The following is a 21,941-nucleotide window of genomic DNA, read 5'->3' as shown; positions in this document are numbered from 1 at the left end:
CACACTGTTGGTGTGAATGTGAACCAATACAGCCACTGTAAAAAACAGTGTGATGATTTCTGCAAAACAAATTCAAAATAGAGCTACCATATGATTCAGCAATTTTACTACTGGATATATAGCTACAAAAATAAAATCAGTAGGTTGAGGAGACACCTTTATTTCCCAATATTGAAAGAAATATTTCCCACATTTTGAAATATATAATATTTGGGACTATTTGGGAAATAAATGTTTCTGTCTTTCTCATAAACTCAGTGGAAAAGACTCAAAATTAAAGTTTTTGTGGCCGGGCGCGGTGGCTCAAGCCTGTAATCCCAGCACTTTGGGAGGCCGAGACGGGCGGATCACGAGGTCAGGAGATCGAGACCATCCTGGCTAACACGGTGAAACCCGTCTCTACTAAAAAATACAAAAAACTAGCCGGGCGAGGTGGCGGGCGCCTGTAGTCCCAGCTACTCCGGAGGCTGAGGCAGGAGAATGGCGTAAACCCGGGAGGCGGAGCTTGCAGTGAGCTGAGATCCGGAAACTGCACTCCAGCCCAGGCTAGAGCGAGACTCCGTCTCAAAAAAAAAAAAAAAAAAAAGTTTTTGTGATGTTTTTGTTCTATTAGTCCGTCATCAGTATAGGAACTCAGGTATTTACCAGTGTGCTCAGAGCCTAGCACAGAACATGGGAAGGACCAAAGTATTTTAGAACTGTTACTTTAAGCTTGGGGTACCTGGAGTTGCTGTTCCTGATGGTGATGGTGTAGAAAACAGTAAAGCTGGAAGTGCTAATGGTCCCAATTTGGCTATTGTAGAAACATAGAAAAGAATTTAGCACCCAAAATCACTGAGGAAATGTTGGTTTATTTTTTGTTTTTTTGAGACAGTCTCACTCTGTCGCTGAGGCTAGAGTGCAGTGGCACTGTGTTGGCTCACTGCAACCTACGTCTCCTAGGTTCAAGCAATTCTCCTGCCTCAGCCTCCCGAGTAGCTGGAATTACAGGCGTCCACCACCACACCCGGCTAGTTTTTATATTTTTAGTAGAGACGGGCTTTCACCATGTTGGTCAGGCTGGTCTTGAACTCCTGACCTCAGGTGAGCTGCCCGACTTGGCCTCCCAAAGTGCTGGGATTACAGGCATGAGCCACCACGCCCGGCCGAGGAAATGTTTTAATCCAAAAGCTACCATGATCTCTGAGATGTCTTTAGAGTGAACGACCAAGCAGTTGGCTAGTTAGGTGATTAAGAATGAGGACTATGGACTGTGAACTGCACCCAATGAAATATAGGAAGAAATTTAAAAATTTCCCAAGGTTGCAAAAATAAATCTAAAAGAAAGATTATTTCAGGCCAGGTGCAGTGGCTCATGCCTGTAATTTCAGCACTTTGAGAGGCTGAGGTGGGTGGATCACTTGAGGTTGGGAGTTTGGGACCAGCCTGACCAACATGGAGAAACCCTGACTCTACTAAAAATACAAAATTAGCTGGGAGTCGTGGCGCATGCCTGTACTCCCAGTTACTTGAGAGGCTGAGGCAGAAAAATCACTTGAATCTGGGAGGCAGAGGTTGCGGTGAGCCGAGATTGTGCCATTGCACTACAGCCTGGGCAATAAGGGTGAAACTTCATCTCAAAAAAAAAAAAGATTATTTCAAATTTTAAATCCACAGAGGTCATTCTATTATTGCTCAACATAACGTACACATTTAAAAATAGGTTCGGCATGGAAACATAAGGTGTGCTATGTGTTTCATGGAAATTTAAATTCAAAATTATCCATTTATCATTAACTCTCCTTAAGAATTTCTAAGATACATTTGCTCTTCAGAGATTTCCAAATTCTGACATGTTTATTTACACAGCGCTTACAATACATAGTCCAACGTTATTAAAGCTTGACCTATTCTAATTAATTATACATTCACCACACTTTGTGTCAGGATTTTCAAATATTTTCTTTTAACAAACAAACAATGCTAACTGTCCGATTTCATTCTCTGGCCCATGGACAGTGCATCCCTCTCCTCCATTAAGTGTTGCTTGGCCGGGCACGGTGGCTCACGCCTGTCATTCCAGCACTTTGGGAGGCGGAGGCGGGCGGATCACGAGGTCAGGAGATCGAGACCATCCTGGCTAAGACGGTGAAACCCCATCTCTACTAAAAATACAAAAATTAGCCGGGCGAGGTGGCGGGCACCTGTAGTCCCAGCTACTCGGGAGGCTGAGGCAAGAGAATGGCGTGAACCCGGGAGGCGGAGCTTGCAGTGAGCCAAGATAGTGCCGCTGCACTCCAGCCTGGGCGACAGAGCGAGACTCCGTCTTAAAAAAAAAAAAAAAAAAGTTGTGTGTGGCCGGGCACGGCAGCTCAGCCTGTCATCCCAGCACTTGGGAAGGCTGAGGTAGGGGGTTGCTTGAGCACAGGAGCTTGAGACCAGCCCGGAAAATACAGTGAGACTTCATTTCTACAAAACAATAAAAAATTTAGCTAGGCGTGGTGGCATGTGGCTGTACTCCTAGCTACCCAGGGAACTAAGGTGGGAGGATAACTTGAGCCTGGGAGGTTGAGACTGCAGTAAGCTATGATCACAATGTCAGTATTGTAACACATAAATGACCTCAAACTCTCCAGTTAAAAATCAATCTATTGGCTGGCCACAGTGGCTCATGCCTATAATCCCAGCACTTTGAGAGGCCAAGGCAGGTGGATCACCTGAGGTCAGGAGTTCAAGGCCAGCCTGGCCAACATGCAGAAGCCACATCTCTACTAAAAATACAAAAATCAGCCAGGCATGGTGGCACGTGCCTGTAATCCCAGCTACTTGGCAGACCGAGGCAGGAGACTTGCTTGAACCCAGGAGGCGGAGGTTGCAGAGCCAAGATCACACTGCTGTACTCCAGCCTGGGCGACAGGGGGAGACTCAGTCTCAAAAAAACAAACCAACAAAAATCTATCATCACATTAAAAAATTTCAAATTTCCAGGCCAGGTGTGGCTCATACCTGTAATCCCAGCACTCTAGGAAGCCAAGGCAGGTCAGTCACTTGAGCTTAGGAGTTCAAGACAAGTGTGGCTAACATGGTAAAACCTCATCTCTATTAAAATAAAATTAGCCAAGTGTGGGGGTGTACACGTGTAGTCCCAGCTACTCAGGGGCTGAGGTGGGATGATTGCTTGAGTCTGGGAGGCAGAGGTCGCAGTAAGTCGAGATGACACCATTGCACACCAGCCTGGGTGACACAGTGAGATCATGTCTCCAAAAAAAAGAAGAAGAAAAAGAGAAAGTCTAAACTTTCTGTTAGAATGTACAAAGTACTATATAAAATGACATATTGTGTGGAGAACAGTGAGAAAGTGTAGCCATAACACAGTTTTTTAAGGAAAAAAAAAAAGGAAGAGAACTACAATATGTAAGTAGTTGAGAAGAAAGAAAAAGAGACCACAAAAAAAAGAGATAATTTGGAAATAAAAGCAGAATTCCTCTTTAGAGAGAGTCAATTGTGCAGCCTGGGTACAGAAGTCCTTTCGCTGCATGCAGAATCAATGCCAGGTCTTCATCCTGGATATTTCCAATCTCTTATCTGGAGCCACAAATTCACTCCAACAGGAATATTATTGCTAATTATGGAGCATCTATTACATATTTAGCACTGCCCTATGTTTCTTCACTTCATTTTTATGTCAAAATAACCCTGTAACTTATAAAGCCTCCAAAGTGTTTACCTGAACAAATTGCCCAATAGAGTAAATAAACTCAATTACTGCAATTCAGAAAAGTGGAAGAAACAAACAAAAAAAGTTGGCTTGAATAGTGTTCTCTAATAATGGAAAAATGGAAATGTATTAATTAAGTATAATGAAAATACACTCACTGTGTAATTACTCACATCTTAAGATTATTTTGGAAGCACCAATAAGTTTCATAAAATCATTATCATAATCCCTGAGAAGATCATGTAAGAAATTCTTCATGAATTTTGGAACAAGAAAATTATATGTTAGCTCTAGCACAAGCAACATAAAAGTAAAAATAGTATTTTCACAGGGAAATTCTGAAAAAGGTGCAATAAGATTTTAGAGAAATGCATTCAATACAAAGCAGAGAAAACAGATTTGCCTTCGACATTTTTGAGGTTTCTAGTTTGCTAATAAATTATCCATACTTTTAAAATTATGTTTGGTTCCAACACTTTTCTTTTTTTTTTTTTTTTTTTTTGAAGTCTCAGCAGCACCAGAAACATGTACACTTTATTGAATGCCATTGTAGAAAAGTGTGTGAGGATAAAGGGTGATACAGGACTCGGTTCCGGGGGCAGGACCAGGAATGGAAGGTGGAGCACATGGGACACAGGTTATAGGCGGAGCTCCTGGCCTGAATGATGTCTCCTGATCTATCGATGGGCTTGGTAGATCAATACTGGATGACAATGAGCAGATGGTCATGAGGATGCCCAAAATCAGGGCCCAGATGTTCAGGCACTTGGCGGTGGAGGCATAGGCCTGGGCCCCAGTCAGGTCGCCAACCATCTTCCTGTCCCTAGACTTCACGGAGTAGGCGAATGCTATGAAGCCCAGCAGCAGGGGTTCATGAAGAGGGTGTTGAACAGGGACCAGACGACATGGTCGGGCACGGAGGTCTCGCTGCGGATGTGGATCACGGTGGACATCGGGGGAGCAGGGTTGTGGGGCGCCCCCAGCACAGCCACCTCGTGCTCTTCCTTCAGCATCTCATAGCTAGGGGGCTGGCCGCTATTGACAGGAGAGAAGACGGTTTGGACCGTGTGGTTCATGGTGTCCTGCGAAGGCCAGCGGTGGTTGCGTTAGTGGGATGGTTCTCAGTGGGCCCTCCCTTTCCCTCGTAGTTTCGATTTCTCAGCAGTTTCCTCTTCCTGGCATTTGTCCAACACTTTTCTTTTATTCTGAAAACAGGTATGCACTTACTTCAAACATATTACTTGCTTCATAATTTCTTACACTTAACAATTATCTTCAGAGTAATATATTTATATATTTATCTCCATATAAACCAAAACTAAAAGTATGTATATGTTTTGCAAGCCAGAGAGGTCACATGTTAAAAGAAAAATGTAAGATAAAACTTTGTTAATAGTCCTTTAAGATTCAGAAATATATGGTCTTTGATTATAATCCTATGTAGGCTTTATTATAGCCCTAATAATAACATTACATAAATGTCATTACATAATGTCATTACAAAAAGAGCAAACAGGGCCGGGCGCGGTGGCTCAAGCCTGTAATCCCAGCACTTTGGGAGGCCGAGACGGGCGGATCACGAGGTCAGGAGATCAAGACCATCCTGGCTAACACGGTGAAACCCTGTCTCTACTAAAAAGTACAAAAAACTAGCCGGGCGAGGTGGCGGCGCCTGTAGTCCCAGCTACTCGGAGGCTGAGGCAGGAGAATGGCATAAACCCGGGAGGCGGAGCTTGCAGTGAGCTGAGAACTGGCCACTGCACTCCAGCCCGGGCGACAGAGCGAGACTCCGTCTCCAAAAAAAAAAAAAAAGAGCAAACAGAATGAAGGTGTAACTTGCGGGAACAATATTTTTCAATTTATTTGAAGTTTAATGCCCCTGGGAGAAGGGATCATTAGAGATACTATTCCACCATGTCACCCACTATTGTATTGTTACCTTTAGTCACCCACAACCATAACTAAGGTGAGACAGGTCAACGTTGGTGGCAGGATACACATCACTTAATATACAATGGCCTAAAGACAACTCAAATATTTCTTTCTTAAATATAATGAAGAATATTACTCTGAAGACCTATCTCATGAATCACTTACAACTACAAAGAGCCTCTCCGGTTACATTTCTTCAGGAAGCTTAAAATGCAATGTCCATAATCTTCCAAAGAAAAGGAGATGAATGACACCTGCCCAAATATAGAAGAAACTCTCACGGCTTTCATGTAGCAACAATAGGCCACATGCCTTCACACAGACACTAGAAATGAAGGCATGGTATCAAGTGATTTCAAACTTGAATTACATAAATATGTGCTTTTCAAAAAATCTAAAACTCTTTCAATGCACAGAGTATACTTTACTATTATTATGTTACTATTATTATTGAGATAGGGTCTTGCTCTGTTGCCCAGGTGGGAGTGAAGTTGCAAGATATCAGCTCACTGCATCCTCAACCTCCGGGCACTGCATCCTCAACCTCCGGGCTCAAGCAATCCTCCCACCTGAGCCTTCGAAGTAGCTGGGACAACAGGCATGTGCCACCAAGCCTGGCTTTTATTTTACTTTTTGTAGAGATGAGGTTTTACCATGTTGCCCAGGCTGGTCCCAAACTCCTGGGCTCAAGCAATTCCCCCACCTCGGCATCCAAAAGTGCAGCAATTATAGGAAAGAGCCACCATGCCTGGCACCAAAAGGTATAGTTTAAATGTAATTAGAACTTCCCCCAAAGGTAAATCTCCTACTTATTTTAACTTAACTTTGGATTATTCTCTATAATAAACACTCAGATTTATAGTAATGTCTGAAAGTGTTAGTGACTGCTGTTTACTGTGAATTCTTAGACGTGTTTTGATGTAATTTTTGATTAGTTATTTTTTTCACATTTACTGCATCTGTAAAGTAGTTCTTAGTGTGAACACTCTGGTGTTTTCTAAGGTATATTTTTTGAACAAATGCTGTTTCTGCATTTATTACAATTATAGGGTTTCTCTCTAATACAAAGTCTTTGAAGTTGAATAAAGTTTGAGCAACTGGAGGGTTTCCCTACAGTATAAATTCCTCTGTGTACAATAAGAGCTGTGATATCAGTGGAGGTGTTGAACCGGTCTTTCTCTTTGTATTGTTCCTAGCCTAAATGTTTTAGTGCACTCAAAGACTTACAGTTTGTAAATGGCCTTTTGACAATCATTACATTTGTAACACTCTTTTTTTTTTTTTTTTTTTTTTTGAGATGGAGTCTCGCTCTGTCACCCAGGCTGGAGTGCAGTGGCGCGATCTCGGCTCACTGCAAGCTCCGCCTCCCGGGTTTACGCCATTCTCCTGCCTCAGCCTCCCGAGTAGCTGGGGCTACAGGCGCCCGCCATCTCGCCCGGCTAATTTTTTTGTATTTTTTTAGTAGAGACGGGGTTTCACCGTGTTAGCCAGGATGGTCTCGATCTCCTGACCTCGTGATCCACCCGTCTCGGCCTCCCAAAGTGCTGGGATTACAGGCTTGAGCCACCGCGCCCGGCCTGTAACACTCTTATTCAGTAAAAATACTCTGCTGTGAAGTTGTGAATAGGTATTAAAGACTATGCCATATGTTTAGATTTGTAGGATTTTTCTCAGGTATGAATTTTCTCATGTACGTCAAGTTGTGCAGAGTGGTTAAAGGCTGTGCCACATTTCTCACACTTGTATGGTTTCTCTCTGGTATGAATTGTCTTATGTTTAGAAAGGTGTGAACTCTGGCCAAAGGCTTTGCCACATTCTTCACATTTGTAGGGTTTCTCTCCAGTATGAATTCTCTTATGATTAGTAAGATATGAAAACCAGTTAAAAGCTTTGCCGCATTCATCACATTTGTAGGGTTTCTCTCCAGTATGAATTCTCTTATGTTGATTAAGGTATGAGAACCAGGTAAAAGCTTTGCCACATTCCTCACATATGTAAGGTTTCTGCCCAGTATGAATTCTCTTATGCTGAATAAGGTATGAGAACCAAGTAAAAGCTTTGCCACATTCCTCACATTTGTATGGTTTCTCACCAGTATGAACTCTCCTATGTTCAGTCAGATGTGAGCTCTGGTTAAAGGCTTTTCCACATTCTTCACATTGGAAGGTTTTCTCTCCAGTATGAATTCTTTTATGTTGAGTAAGGTATGACAACAATTTAAAGACTTTGCCACATTCTTCACACTTGTAGGGTTTCTCTCCACTGTGAATTCTCTTGTGTTGAGTAAGGTATGGGAACAACTTAAAGGCTTTGCCACATTCTTCACATTTGTATGGTTTCTCTCCAGTATGAATTTTCTTATGTTTAGTAAGAATTGAGCACAGGTTAAAAGCTTTGCCACATTCTTCACATGTGTAGGTTTTCTTTTCAGTATGAATTTTCTCAATAATAGCAAGACTTGAGCAAGACTTAAAGACGTTATTACATTCTTCACATCTGCAATGTTGCTCTCCAACATGAATTCTCTTACAGTCAGTAAAGTATGAGCACTCATTAAAGGCTTTGCTACCTTTTTTACATTGGTAGGGGTTCTCTCCAATATGGATTCTCTGCTGTTGAGTTGTTATTAAAGACATGCAAGAGACATTGCCACATTCTTTGCATTTGAATGGTTTTTCTCCAGTATGGCTTATCTTATGTTTATTTAGATTTGCAAATTTACTAAAACCTTTCACACATTTATTGCATTGAAAGTTTTTGTTATGAGTAGTTGCTGAGCATAAGTCAAGTCCATTACAACTTGCCTTCTGCACTTTCCACTCACCCACAATTTCCCAGTCATTCCTTAAGCGTAATTTCTCAAGACAACATCTTTCATATCTTCTCAGCATCACTTTTTGGAATGCAATTTGCAGGCCCTGCTCTGGCAAAATGTCTTCAGTAAGATAAGAAGACAAAGCTGGAAAAAATAAAAACAACAAATTATTCCCCTTACTAGATAACATACTTTACAAATCTAAGGCATAAAATTATACAAGCACATCAGCAAAATACCATAATGAAATACTACAGGCCCTTATTCCTTCATGGTCATAATCCTAACAAAAATATACTAAACAAAATGCCATTATGTGAACCCGAAAAGCAGCCGAAGAAGGGACAAAAAAGAAATAACATACAATGAAGCTCCAATATGCCTCATCGCAGACTTTTCACTGGAAACTTTACAGGCCAAGAGAGAGTGGCATGACATACTGAAAGTGCTGAAAGAAAAAAACCTTTACCCTATGATATTATATCCAGCAAAAATATCCTTCAAACATAAAGAGAAATAAAGATGGCCAAACAAAAGCTGAGGTATTTCATCAATACCAGACCTGTCCTACAAGAAATGCTAAAAGGAGTACTTCAATCAGAAAGAACATTAATTAATAATAACATCATCTGAAGTTGTTACAAAATTAACTGGTAATAGTAACAACACAGAAAAACACAAAATAACACTATAACTCTGGTGTGTAAACTACTTTGGTCCAAAGTGAAAACATTAAATGAAGGCTGTGGCCAGGCGCGGTGGCTCAGGCCTGTAATCCCAGCACTTTGGGAGGCCGAGACGGGCGGATCACGAGGTCAGGAGATCGAGACCATCCTGGCTAACCCGGTGAAACCCCGTCTCTACTAAAAAATACAAAAAACTAGTCGGGCGAGGTGGCGGGCTCCTGTAGTCCCAGCTACTCGGGAGGCTGAGGCAGGAGAATGGCATAAACCCGGGCGGCGGAGCTTGCAGTGAGCTGAGATCCGGCCACTGCACTCCAGCCTGGGTGACAGAGCGAGACTCCATCTCAAAAAAAAAAAAAACAAATGAAGGCTGGGCACGGCGGCTCATGACCTCACTTGCAGCACCAGACAAACCTACTAGACAGAAAATCAACAAAGAAACATAGCGCTTATCTGCACTATATGCCAAATGGATCTAATAGATATTTACAGAACGTTTCATATAACAGCTGCAGAATACACATTATTTTCCTCAGCACATGGTACATTCTCAAGGAGAGACCATATGTGAGGTCACAAAACAAGTCTTAAAACATTCCAAAAATGGAAATAATACCAAGCATTTTCTCTGACCACAATGGAATAAAACTAGAATGAAAAGAGGAATTTTGAAAACTATACAAATACACAGAAATTAAACAATATGCTCTTGAATGACCCATGAGTTAAAAGAAATTCAGGAGGAAATTTAAAATTTCTTGAGACAAATGATAACAGAAACAAAATACACCAAAACCTATGGGATACAGCAAAAGCAGTACAAACAGGGAAGTTTACAGCTATAACTGCCTACATGAAAAAAAGGGAAAACTCCAACTAAACAATCCAACAATGCATCTTACAGAACTAGAAAAGCAAGAGCGAACAAAACCCAAAATTAGTGGAAGAAAAATAATGAAGCTCAGAACAGAAATAAATGAAATTAAAATTTTTTGAAAAATTCAAAAGATCAATGAAACAAAAAATCAGTTTTTGAAAAGTTAAAATTGAGAAAAACCTCGAAGACATTAGTCTAAGCAAAAATTTATTGAGCAATACCCCACAAACACAGACAACCAAAAAAAAAAAAAAAAGGACAAATGGGAACATATCAAGTTAAAAAGCTTCTGCACAGCAAAGAATACAATCAACAAAGTGAACAGACAACCCAGAGAATGGGAGAAAATACTTGAAAACTACTCATTTGACAAGAGATTAACAGCCAGAAGTTATAAGGAGCTCAAACAACTCTATAGGAAAAAACATCTAATAATCTGAGCCAAAAAATGGTCAGGATATGTGAATAGACATTTCTCAAAACAAGACACAAATAGCAAACAGGCATATGAAAAGGTTCTCAACATCACTGACCACCAGGGAAATGCAAATCAAAACTACAATGAGATATCATCTCACCCCAGATAAAACAACTTATATCCGAAAGCCAGGCAATAACAAACGCTGGTGAGAAACCTGTACACTGGGGGTTTAAATTAGTACCACCACTATGAAGAAGAGTTTGGAGGTTTCTCAAAACACTAAAAATAGAGGTACCATATGATCCAGCAATCCCACTGCAGATGTATATGCCAAAGAAAGGAAATCAGTATATCAAAAGATAGATGTACTCCTATATTTGTTCCAGCACTATTCACAATAGCCAAATTTTGGCAGCAACCTAAGTATCCATCAACAGGCAAATGGATAAAGATAATGTACTACTTATAGGCCGGGCACAGTGGCTCACAACTGTAATCCCAGCACTTTGGGAGGCCGAGGCGGGCAGATCCCGAGGTCAAGAGACTGAAACCATCCTGGCTAACATGGTGAAACCCCGTCTCTACTAAAAATACAAAAACAAAACTAGCCAGGTGTGGTGGCAGGCGCCTGTAGTTCCAGGTACTCGGGAGGCTGAGGTAGGAGAATGGTGTCAAGCCGGGAGGCAGAGCTTGCAGTGAACCGAGATCGTGCCACTGCACTCCAGCCTGGGCGACAGAGCAAGACTCTGTCTCAAAAAAAAAGAAAAAAAGGACAGGAAGGAAGGAAGGAAGGAGGGAAGGAAGGAAGGAGGGAAGGAGGGAAGGAGGAAGGAGGGAAGGAGGGAAGGAGGGAAGGAGGGAAGGAGGGAAGGAGGGAAGGAGGGAAGGAGGGAGGGAGGGAGGAGGGAGGGAGGGAAGGAAGGAAGAAGGAAGGAAGGAAGAAAGAAAGAAAATGTACCACTTATAGACAATGGAGGATGAGATCCTGTCATTTGCAACAATATAGACGGAACTACTGAAGTTCACTATGTTAAGTAAAATAAGCCAGGCACAGAAAGACAATCATTGCATGCTCTCACTTATTTGTGGAATCTAAAAGTCAAAACAATTAACTCATGGAGATAGAGAGTAGAAGAATGGTTATCAGAGGCTGGAAAGGGTACTGGGTGAGTGGGTGGGGGAGGTGGGGATGGTTAATGGGTGCAAGAAATTACTTAAAACGAATGAATAGGACCTACTATTTAATAGCATAACAGGGTGACCATAGTCAAAAATAATTTCAGTTGTACATTTTAAAATAACTTAAATAGTATAATCCGATTGTAACTCAAAAAATAAATGCTTGAGGGACTGGACACCCCATTTTCCCTGATATGCTTATTTCGCATTGCATGCTTGTATCAAAATATCTTATGTACCTCATAAATATATACAATTTTTAAAAAAAATTTTAAAAGCCTTTCTGAGAACTCTAAAAATCAATGAAGGGTTTGTAGCACCCCAGGTGAGCACAATGCCACAAGCCCCATAGAAGTGGAAGGAAAGGGCCGGGCGCGGTGGCTCAAGCCTGTAATCCCAGCACTTTGGGAGGCCGAGACGGGCAGATCACGAGGTCAGGAGATCGAGACCATCCTGGCTAACACGGTGAAACCCCGTCTCTACTAAAAAATACAAAAAACTAGCCAGGCGACGTGGCGGGCGCCTGTAGTCCCAGCTACTCCGGAGGCTAAGGCAGGAGAATGGCCTAAACCCAGGAGGCGGAGCTTGCAGTGAGCTGAGATCTGGCCACTGCACTCCAGCCTGGGCGGCAGAGCAAGACTCCGTCTCAAAAAAAAAAAAAAAAAAAAAAAAAAAAAAAGTGGAAGGAAAATATGTTCCATTTACCCACCACAGCCCTTCCTTTTTTCCAATATGGTATGCTGCCCTTAGGAGTAAACTTCTGACTTCTCCCTCAGAAAATGAAAATAGTGGCACATGTGTCCATACTTTTGGCGGCTTGAAAAAAACTGGTTTCTGTCTTCTATGACAGAGTATTGAATGGAATGGCGGTATACTTTGACCGACAGGTTGGTTGTTTTGAAACCAGTAATAAATGATTGTTACAGCAGACGAGAAACTGCAGTACCAGAGATGGACAACAGACATAACAAGTAAAATTACAGCCTCTTAAGAGGAAACATGTGAAAACCTCTGTAATTAAGAAAATAGCTGGGCGCAGTGGCTCACACCAGTAATCCTAGCCCTGGCCAACACGGTGAAACCCCATCTCTACTAAAAATACAAACATTAGTCAGGCATAGTGGTACGTGCCTATAACCCCAGCTACTTGGGAGGCTGAGGCAGGAGAATTGCTTGAACCCAGGAAGCAGAGGGTGCAGTGAGCTGAGATTGCACCATTGAACTCCAGTCTGGGAGACAGAGTGAGAGACTCTGTCTCAAAACAAATCAAAACACCATTCCAGAGAAGACATATCCCAAGAATAAGTTTGAGAGACTCCCATAATCTCTAGCCTGATCGAATGGTGTCAGAATTTCCCAGAACAATGCCACTTTATAAAGATTGAACAGGTGGCTTTTTGTTAATTTCAAATCTGAACAAAAGATTACAATGTATACAAAATATCAGGATACTTATGGCCCCAAAAAGGAAAAAGAAATATCCAGATAGCAACCCTAAAGAAATGGAGATATATAAATTATTTTTAAAAACTCAAAATAACCATGTGAATAATATTAATAAGTGAAATAAGAACATAGGCAACTAAAAAAAAAAAAAAAAAGAACATAGGCAACTAAATTAAGTCAGGAAAATGGAAGATCAACCAAAAGATAAAAAGTATAAAAAGAGGCCGGGCGCGGTGGCTCAAGCCTGTAATCCCAGCACTTTGGGAGGCGAGACGGGCGGATCACGAGGTCAGGAGATCAAGACCATCCTGGCTAACACGGTGAAACCCCGTCTCTACTAAAAAAAAAATACAAAAAAACTAGCCGGAGGCCGGGCGCGGTGGCTCAAGCTGTAATCCCAGCACTTTGGGAGGCCGAGACGGGCGGATCACGAGGTCAGGAGATCGAGACCATCCTGGCTAACACGGTGAAACCCCATCTCTACTAAAAATATACAAAAAATTAGCCGGGCGAGATGGCGGGCGCCTGTAGTCCCAGCTACTCGGAGGCTGAGGCGAGAGAATGGCGTAAACCCGGAGGCGGAGCTTGCAGTGAGCTGAGATCCGGCCACTGCACTCCAGCCTGGGCGACAGAGCGAGACTCCGTCTCAAAAAAAAAAAAAAAAAAAAAAAAAAAAAACTAGCCGGGCGAGGTGGCGGGCACCTGTAGTCCCAGCTACTCCGGAGGCTGAGGCAGGAGAACGGCGTAAACCCCAGAGGTGGAGCTTGCAGTGAGCTGAGATCCGGCCACTGCACTCCAGCCTGGCCAACAGAGCGAGACTCTGTCTCAAAAAAAAAAAAGTATAAAAAGAAATAGAGATTATGGAGCTCAAGAATATAAGGTAAGCAAATGCTGAAAAAGTCGTCAGTAGACCTACACTCAAACGCTAAAGGGGCTGCGTGTGGTGGCTCATGCCTGTAATCCCAGCACTTTGGGAGGCCAAGGTGGGAGGAATGCTTGAGGTCGGAAGTTCGGGACCAGCCTAGCCAACATGGTGAAACCCTACCTCTACTAAAAACACAAAAAAATTAGCTGGGCGTGATGGAACGAACCTGTAGCCCCAGCTATAGGGAGGCTGAGGCACAAGAATCGCTTGAACCCGGGCAGCAGAGGAACAAAAGCATAAACATAATTATAAACATCTGTTCATATAAAAAGATATGATCAATGACATCAGTAACCTAAAGTTTAAGGCAGACGTACTGAGAAAAAAAATTTGTATGTAACTGAAGACATTACCAGTTTAAAATACATTGTTGTGGCTGGACACAGTGGCTCACACCTGTAATCCCAGCACTTTGGGAGGCCGAGGTGGGCAGATCACCTGAGGTCAGGAATTGGAGACCAGCCTGGCCAACATGGCAAAACCCCGTCTCTACTAAAAATACGAAAATTAGCTGGGTGTGGTGGCACGCGCCTGTAATCCCAGCTACTCAGGAGGCTGAGGCAGGAGAAACGCTTGAGCCCGGGAGGCAGAGGTTGCAGTGAGCTGAGATCATGCCACTCCACTCCAGCCTGGGTGACAGAGCGAGACTCTATCTCAAAGAAACAGAACAAAACAAAAAACAAACAAACAAAAAAACAAAAGTGAACAACTCACAGGAGACAACAAAGACAATAAATAAAAGGTTTTGTTCACAGAAAACCTATGACAAACGTATGTCTGTTTGTGTATTTATATCTACATCTGTGTCTCACCAGGGTTTACAATATATAAAGCAAATATTTATAGAAATGCAGCAAGAAGAACACAGGGAACGGGGGACTTGAAAGCACCATAAAACAATGACAACCAACAGACATCTAGAGAACACCCTAAACAACAAAATCCATAATATTCTCAACAGCTCAGAAAACATTCTCCTTGACAGACTACCTGTCAGGCCACAAAACAAGTCTTAACCAATTTTTAAAAATTGAAATATTGGCCAGGCGCGGTGGCTCAAGCCTGTCTTCCCAGCACTTTGGGAGGCCAAGACGGGCGGATCACAAGGTCAGGAGATCGAGACCATCCTGGCTAACACGGTGAAACCCCGTCTCTATTAAAAAATACAAAAAACTAGCCGGGCGAGGTGGCGGGCGCCTGTAGTCCCAGCTACTCGGGAGGCTGAGGCAGGAGACGGCGTGAACCCGGGAGGTGGAGCTTGCAGTGAGCCAAGATCGCACCACGGCACTCCAGCCTGGGTGACAGAGTGAGACTCGTCTCAAAAAATAAATAAATAAATAAAAAACTGAAACATTCACAAATACACGGAAGTTCAGCAACACACACTTGAGCATGTTCTTCTTCATGGGCTGGAAGACTTAATATTATGAAGATGTTCATGTCACCCAAGTGACCTACTGATTCAGGGCAATCCTTTCAAGTTCACAATTTCATTTTTGCAGAAATAGAAAAGGCAACTCTAAGATTACACAGCAAGTGAAGCAACCATGAAGAGAGCAATAATCTCCACGAAGAAGAACAATGTTGCAGGTATCATACTTTCTGATTTTAAAATACATTACCGCCGGCGCGTGGCTCATGCCTGTAAATCCCAGCACTTTGGGAGGCCGAGATGGGTGGATCGCCTGAAGTCATGAGTTTAAGACCAGCCTGGCCAACATGGTGAAACCGCGTCTCTACTAAAAATACGTGGTGGCATATGCCTGTAATCCCAGCTACTTGGGAGGCTGAGGCAGGATAATGACCTGAACCTGGGAGGCAGAGGTTGCAGTGAGCCAAGATTGCACCACTGCATTCCAACCTGGGTGACAGAGCTGAGACTGTCTCAAAAAAAAAAAAAAAAAAAAAAAAAAAAGAAGCCATGGTAATTAAAACCGTTTGGTATTGGCATAAAGGCAGACAATTAGGTCAATGAAACAGAATACAGAACACAGAAATAAACCTCCACATATATGGGCACATGAAAAGTTATTTGCATACCCATATTTATTGCAACATTATTCACAAAAGCTAATAAGAGAAAACAACCCAAACTTACCTCACCAAATAAATAGCTAAATATAATTCAGAATACACAAATAGGCTGGGAGTGGGTGGCCCGTGCCTGTAATCCCAGCACTTTGGGAGGCCAAGGCAGGTGGATCACCTGAGGTCAAGAGTTTGAGACCAGCCTGGCCAACATGGCAAAACTCTGTCTCTACTAAAAATACAAAAAAAATTAGCCAGGCGTGGTGGGGCGCGCCTGTAGTCCCAGCAACCCGGGAGGCTGAGGTGGGAGAATCAGTTGAATCTGGGAGGTGGAGGCTACAGTGAGCTGAGATTAGGCCATGCACTCCAGCCTTGCCGACACAGTGAGACTCCTCACAACAAAATTAACTCACACTAGCACCACAGACGCCCAAGAAATCGAGATGTCTCAAAAAAATCCCCCCACAAATAATGGAGTATTACTCAGCTTTTAAAAAGCAGGAAAGCTGGTAAAATCCACAGTAAAGATGAACCTTTAAGAAAAGCCCTTTGTTCTGATGTGATTATTATGCATTGCATGCCTGTATCACAGTATCTCATGTACCAGATAAATATATACACCTACTATGTACGCTTACAAATTAAAAATGAAAATCTTGGTGATATGCTAAATGAAATAACCCAGTCACAAAAAGATAGAGACTATACGAATCCATTTATATGAGATATCTGAAACAGACCCTTAAAAACAAATATAGAATGGTGTTTCTAAAGGGCCAGGCAAATACACACACACGTCATAAAGAAAATGTCCTGGCATGTCTATTGCAAGTACATTTATCTGTAAGTTTGTTTGCCGTTAACATTTATAAAGGCAAACAAACTTATAGATAAATGTACTGGTAATAGACGATGTGATTGTTGAATTATTCACTTTTGCACCATAATGTCTTGAAGTGTACTGAACTGAATATGTTCATAAAAATTATAATACATAAGTAAAAATTGTTCACGTGTGGTGGCTCAGGCCTATAATCCCACCACTTTGAGAGGCCGAGGTGGAAGGACTGCTTGAGGCCAGGAGTTTGAGACCAGCCTGGATAATAGAGTGAGAACCCATCTCTATAAAAAATAAATAAATAAATAAAAAGTCCAGACGCGGTGACTCACACCTATAATCCCAGCACTTTGGGAGGCTGAGGTTGGTGAACCACTTGAGGTCAGGAGTTCAAGATCAGCCTGGCCAACGTGGTGAAACCTCGTCCCTACTAAAAATATAAAAATTAGCCAGATGTGGTGGCGGGCACCTGTAATCCCAGTTACTAGAGAGGCTGAGGCAGGAGAATCTCTTGAACCTGGGACGCAGAGGGTGCAGTGAGCTGATATTGTGCCACTGCACTCCAGCCTGGGTGACAGAGCAAGACTCTGTCTCGAGGAAAAAAAAAAAAAAAAAAAAAGAAAAGAACTACCATACAAGACAGCAATCTCACATCTGTGTGTGTTTGTATAAAATCAACAGAAATAAAATCAGTATCTCAAATAAATATCTGCATCCCCATGTTCATTACAGCATTAGTCACAATTTTCAAGATACAGAAACAATGTAAATCTTTGTGAGCGCTGAATGGATAAAGAAAATGTTTACATAGATGTAGTAAGAGTATTATTAAGCAATAAACATAATGAAATCCTGCCATTCTAACAACATGCTAAGTGAAATAAGCCAAACACAGAAAAACAAATACTTCCTGTTCTTCTCACTCATATGAGGAATCTTAAAAGGTTGAACTAGAAGCAGAAGACAGAGGTGACTGCCAAGGGGGTAGGAAAATGGAAGATGTAGCATTACAAGGGCACTATAAGCTTTCAGTTATAAAATAAACAAGCTTTGGAAATCTAATGAATAGCATCATGAGTACAGTTAATAATAATGTTTTGTATGCTTAAAATCTGTATTAACACAGCAGACAAGTGTTTTCAACATAAAAATAACTGTGAAGTGACAGGTGTGTTCATTAACTTAACTGTATTAATCATTTCACTATATATAGATATCAAATCATGACACTGTACACAACAGTTATCCAATTTTTATTTGTGTAAAAAAATCCACATTATACACATACATATATACACACACACATATAAAAATGACAAAGACCCACGAAGTTTCATACTAAACAAGAGAAAATTATAAAATGACAGTTATTTTAAAGGAAGGTAACAAGTGGGAGTTTACTATATAATCAGTAATGTTCTACACTCCCCAACGACCCAGCGTATTTAAGAAATCTAGGATGTGAGTAGATATATTGAACTGAGAACAGCTGAGAAATTTGGGCACATAGGGTTTAAATTACAAATCTCAGTTCACACAAAAGAAATAACATTTTTAAGTAAACAACACTAGACTTTCTTATATTTAGGGAGATGCTTAGTCTTTGGATAAAATTGCTATCAATTTCTGTAGAATCACATTTGAAATCTCCACAGGGTAAGTCATAAAGGAGAAAACATGTATCTGTTGTGGGATTTCTGAACCAAATACCAATATCACCATTACTCTCACATGTTCCAGATGCAATGCAAAAAAGGATCTTAAAAAATATTTTAGGCTGGGCGCAGTGGCTCACGCCTGTAATCCCAGCACTTTGGGAGGTCGAGGCGGGTGGATCACAAGGTCAGGAGATTGAGACCATACTGACTAACATGGTGAAACCCCGTCTCTACTAAAGTACAAAAAAAGTTGGCTGGGTGTGGTGGCGGGCACCTGTAGTCCCAGCTACTCGGGAGACTGAGGCAGGGGAATCGCTTGAACCTAGGAGGCAGAGGTTCCAGTGAGCCAAGATTGTGCCACTGCACTCCAGCTTGGGTGACAGAGCAAGACTCCATCTCAAGAAAATTATGTGTGTGTGCGTGTGTGTGTATATATATATATATTTTTTTCTTTTTTCTTTTTTTGAGTCGGAGTCTTGCTCTGTCACCCAAACTGGAGCGCAGTGGCCAGATCTCAGCTCATCGCAAGCTCCACCTTTCAGGTTCATGCCATTCTCCTGCCTCAGCCTCCCGAGTAGCTGGGACTACAGGCGCCGCCACCTCGCCCGGCTAGTTTTTTTTTTTGTATTTTTTTAGTAGAGACGGGGTTTCACCGGGTTAGCCAGGATGGTCTCGATCTCCTGACCTTGTGATCTGCCCGTCTTGGCCTCCCAAAGTGTTGAGATTACAGGCTTGAGCCACCGCGCCCGGCTATATATATATATATTTTTTAACGTAGAGTTCCTCAAAAATACGCAGACAGTTCCATGTCCCCCAAAGCAATGGAAGAGCAGTCAGATCACGCAGTCCCCTATGACCTACGAAGATGACTATGACGCTCACTGTGAACTTGAAGGAAAATCACTGAAGGGAAGTACAGTCCTTAGAGAATTTAAGAGCATGAGATAGAAGATGCCCCTACGTGAGAGCAAGAGAAAGAAATCCAGGCTTCTCAGAAGCCATTTCCATGGCAGTAGAGCTTCCCAAAGCACATTTTAAAGTCGGCTTCCTCCTTGATCCTCAGACCCCACCTATGTTTGCTTCACTCACTCCCACCTACCTGAGTGCTTGGCTGTCTTCTCTGCGTTCACATTCCAGGGCTCCTTCCTTGCCTCCAGACAGATGATCAGTTCTGGCTTAGACACAGCAAGACCTGTTTTATTAGAAAAAAGGTACATGATTGTTGTGGGGATTCTTGAACTACCAACTCTCACTGTGCTCAGTAGAGAAGAGAAAACATCACATTAGATCCTAGAGAGTTAACTCCAGAATACTGTTTTCTGACAGAGCCTTTAATATATTCAGGAAGTGTTTCAAATCTGTGCGTTCTCAGCTCTGCTACCAAGAACTATAATAACTGGATCAAAAATTGGTGGTGGAAACTGGATTTTGAAGTGGAGGCAACAATGTTTGATACTACTGAATTTCTAGAATTACCACCAATCTAGAGCAAGGATGCACATCAGCTGAAGAGAAAGGTTGATATCAAGGCAAAACATCTTGACAGTTTTGTTTTCTACACCAAGGAATCCCCAAGGTTTTCTTGAAAGCAGTGATCTGAAACTCATTCATGCAAATCAGAGACTCCCAGAAAACATTCTACAAAGGAAAAAGATGAAATCCTTACGGTGAAATGGAATTGCATATTGAAGTGATCCTCACCAAGGGAGAATAGGTTTCTGTAGTTCTCTAACATCACATCCCTGTACAAATTCCGCTGGGCAGGGTCCAGGCATTCCCACTCCTCTGGAGAGAATTCTAGAGCCACATCCCTGAATGCCAATAGTCCCTGAAAAAGAAAACATTTACCAAGTGGCCATGGCAGAGTTCGACTCCAGGCAAGGAGACAGAGTGAAGAGAACTGGCTCTGACTTATATGAGTGACTAGAATTATCAAATAAGATAATTTTTAACACAGAAATATACTCTAAGCCAGGTGCGGTGGCTCACGCCTGTAATCCCAGCACTTTGAGAGGCCGAGGAGGGCGGATCACGAGGTCAGGAGATCGAGACTATTCTGGCTAACATGGTGAAATCCCGTCTCTACTAAGAAAATGCAAAAAACTAGCTGGGCGAGGTGGCGAGCACCTATAGTCCCAGCTACTCGGGAGGCTGAGGCAGGAGAATGGCATGAACCTGGGAGACAGAGCTTGCAGTGAGCCGAGATCATGCCACTGCACTCCAGCCTGGGCGACAGAGCGAAACTCCACCTAAAAAAAAAAACAAAAACAAAAAAAATTAGCCAGGCATGGTGGTGGACGCCTGTAGTCCCAGCTACTGGGGAGGCTGAGGCAGGAGAATGGCATGAACCTGGGAGACAGAGCTTGCAGTGAGCCGAGATCATGCCACTGCACTCCAGTCTGGGGGACAGAGCGAGACTCCATCTCAAAACAAACAAAACAAACAAAAAAGATCCACAAACCAGTGTAGATACTCTACTTTTGTGCATAATATAGTATAAAATTAAGGGCATCAACTCAAGCACTGATATATTCACATCCTACAGGATAAGCTATGTATTGTTCTCACATGGAGAAGTCAGGGTGCGTTAGAAGGTACTTCTCAAATTTTAACAAGTATGTCAATGAAGTAGAAATCTTGTTAAAATGCAGGCACGGGCTGGGTGCAGTGGCTCACACCTGTTATCCCAGTACTTTGGGAGGCTGAGGTGGGTGGGTCACCTGAAAGTCAGGAGTTCAAGACCAGCCTGGCCAACACGGTGAAACCCCATCTCTGCTAAAAATACAAAAAATTAGCCAGGCATGGTGGTGGGCGCCTGTAATCCCAGCTACTTGGGAGGCTGAGGCAGGAGAATTGCTTGAACCTAGGAGGTAGAGATTGCAGTGAGCCAAGATAACGCCATTGTACTCCAGCCTGGGCAACAAGAGCAAAACTTCATCTCAAAAAACAAACAAACAAACAAACAAACAAAATGCACGCATGGTGGCTCATGCCTCTATTCCCAGCACTTTGGGAGGCCGAGGTGGGTGGATCACTTGAGTTCCAGAGTTTGAGACCAGCCTGGGCAACATGGCGAAACTTCATCTTTACAAAAAACACAAAAATTAGCCATGATGGCCCATGCCAGTGGTCCCTGCGACTTGGGAAGCTGAGATGGGAGAATTTCCTGAGCCTAGGAGGCAGAGGTTGCAGTGAGCTTCGGTCACACCACTGCACTCCAGCGTGGGTGACAGAATGAAATCCATCTAGAAGGAAAAAAAAAAAAAATTCTTTTTTTTTAGTGTAGATTTTGATTCAGCAGATTTGGGATGAAGCCTGAATTTCTGACTTTCTAGAAGCTAGCCAGTGGCGCCTATGCTTCTGGCTCAAGAAGAATATTTTGTCAAACATCCAGTAAATGGCAGAGCCTACGTTCATCCCAGTTGATTCGACCAGTAAGCAA

The 21,941-nt window shown here is 42.4% G+C and overlaps 1 protein-coding gene and 1 pseudogene across 3 annotated transcripts in view; both read right to left on the bottom strand.

Annotated features, from left to right (window-relative positions):
• Window positions 1–4,359: 4,359 nt before the first annotated feature.
• LOC117075868 lies at window positions 4,360–4,864 on the bottom strand (annotated as a pseudogene).
• Window positions 4,865–7,213: 2,349 nt separating this feature from the next.
• Window positions 7,214–21,941, bottom strand: part of ZNF695 (zinc finger protein 695) — a 28,548-nt gene continuing 13,820 nt past the window's right edge. For 2 of the 3 annotated variants that reach the window (XM_033198623.1, XM_033198624.1), the window contains exons 2-4: window positions 20,201–20,327; window positions 19,599–19,691; window positions 7,214–8,588 (exon numbers count right to left, since the gene is read on the bottom strand). In XM_033198623.1, coding sequence (XP_033054514.1) covers window positions 7,300–8,588; window positions 19,599–19,691; window positions 20,201–20,327 — 1,509 coding nt within the window. In that variant the 3' untranslated portion in view covers window positions 7,214–7,299. Of the gene's footprint in view, window positions 8,589–19,584; window positions 19,692–20,200; window positions 20,328–21,941 lie in introns of those variants that run through there. The other variant, XM_033198625.1, reaches the window with a different exon arrangement.

Source organism: Trachypithecus francoisi, unplaced genomic scaffold (assembly GCF_009764315.1).
Source record: "Trachypithecus francoisi isolate TF-2019V2 unplaced genomic scaffold, Tfra_2.0 Lachesis_group5, whole genome shotgun sequence".
NCBI classification, from domain to species: Eukaryota; Metazoa; Chordata; class Mammalia; order Primates; family Cercopithecidae; genus Trachypithecus; species Trachypithecus francoisi.
Note: the sequence above shows the minus strand (reverse complement) of the source record. Positions and strands in the feature narration are given on the sequence as shown.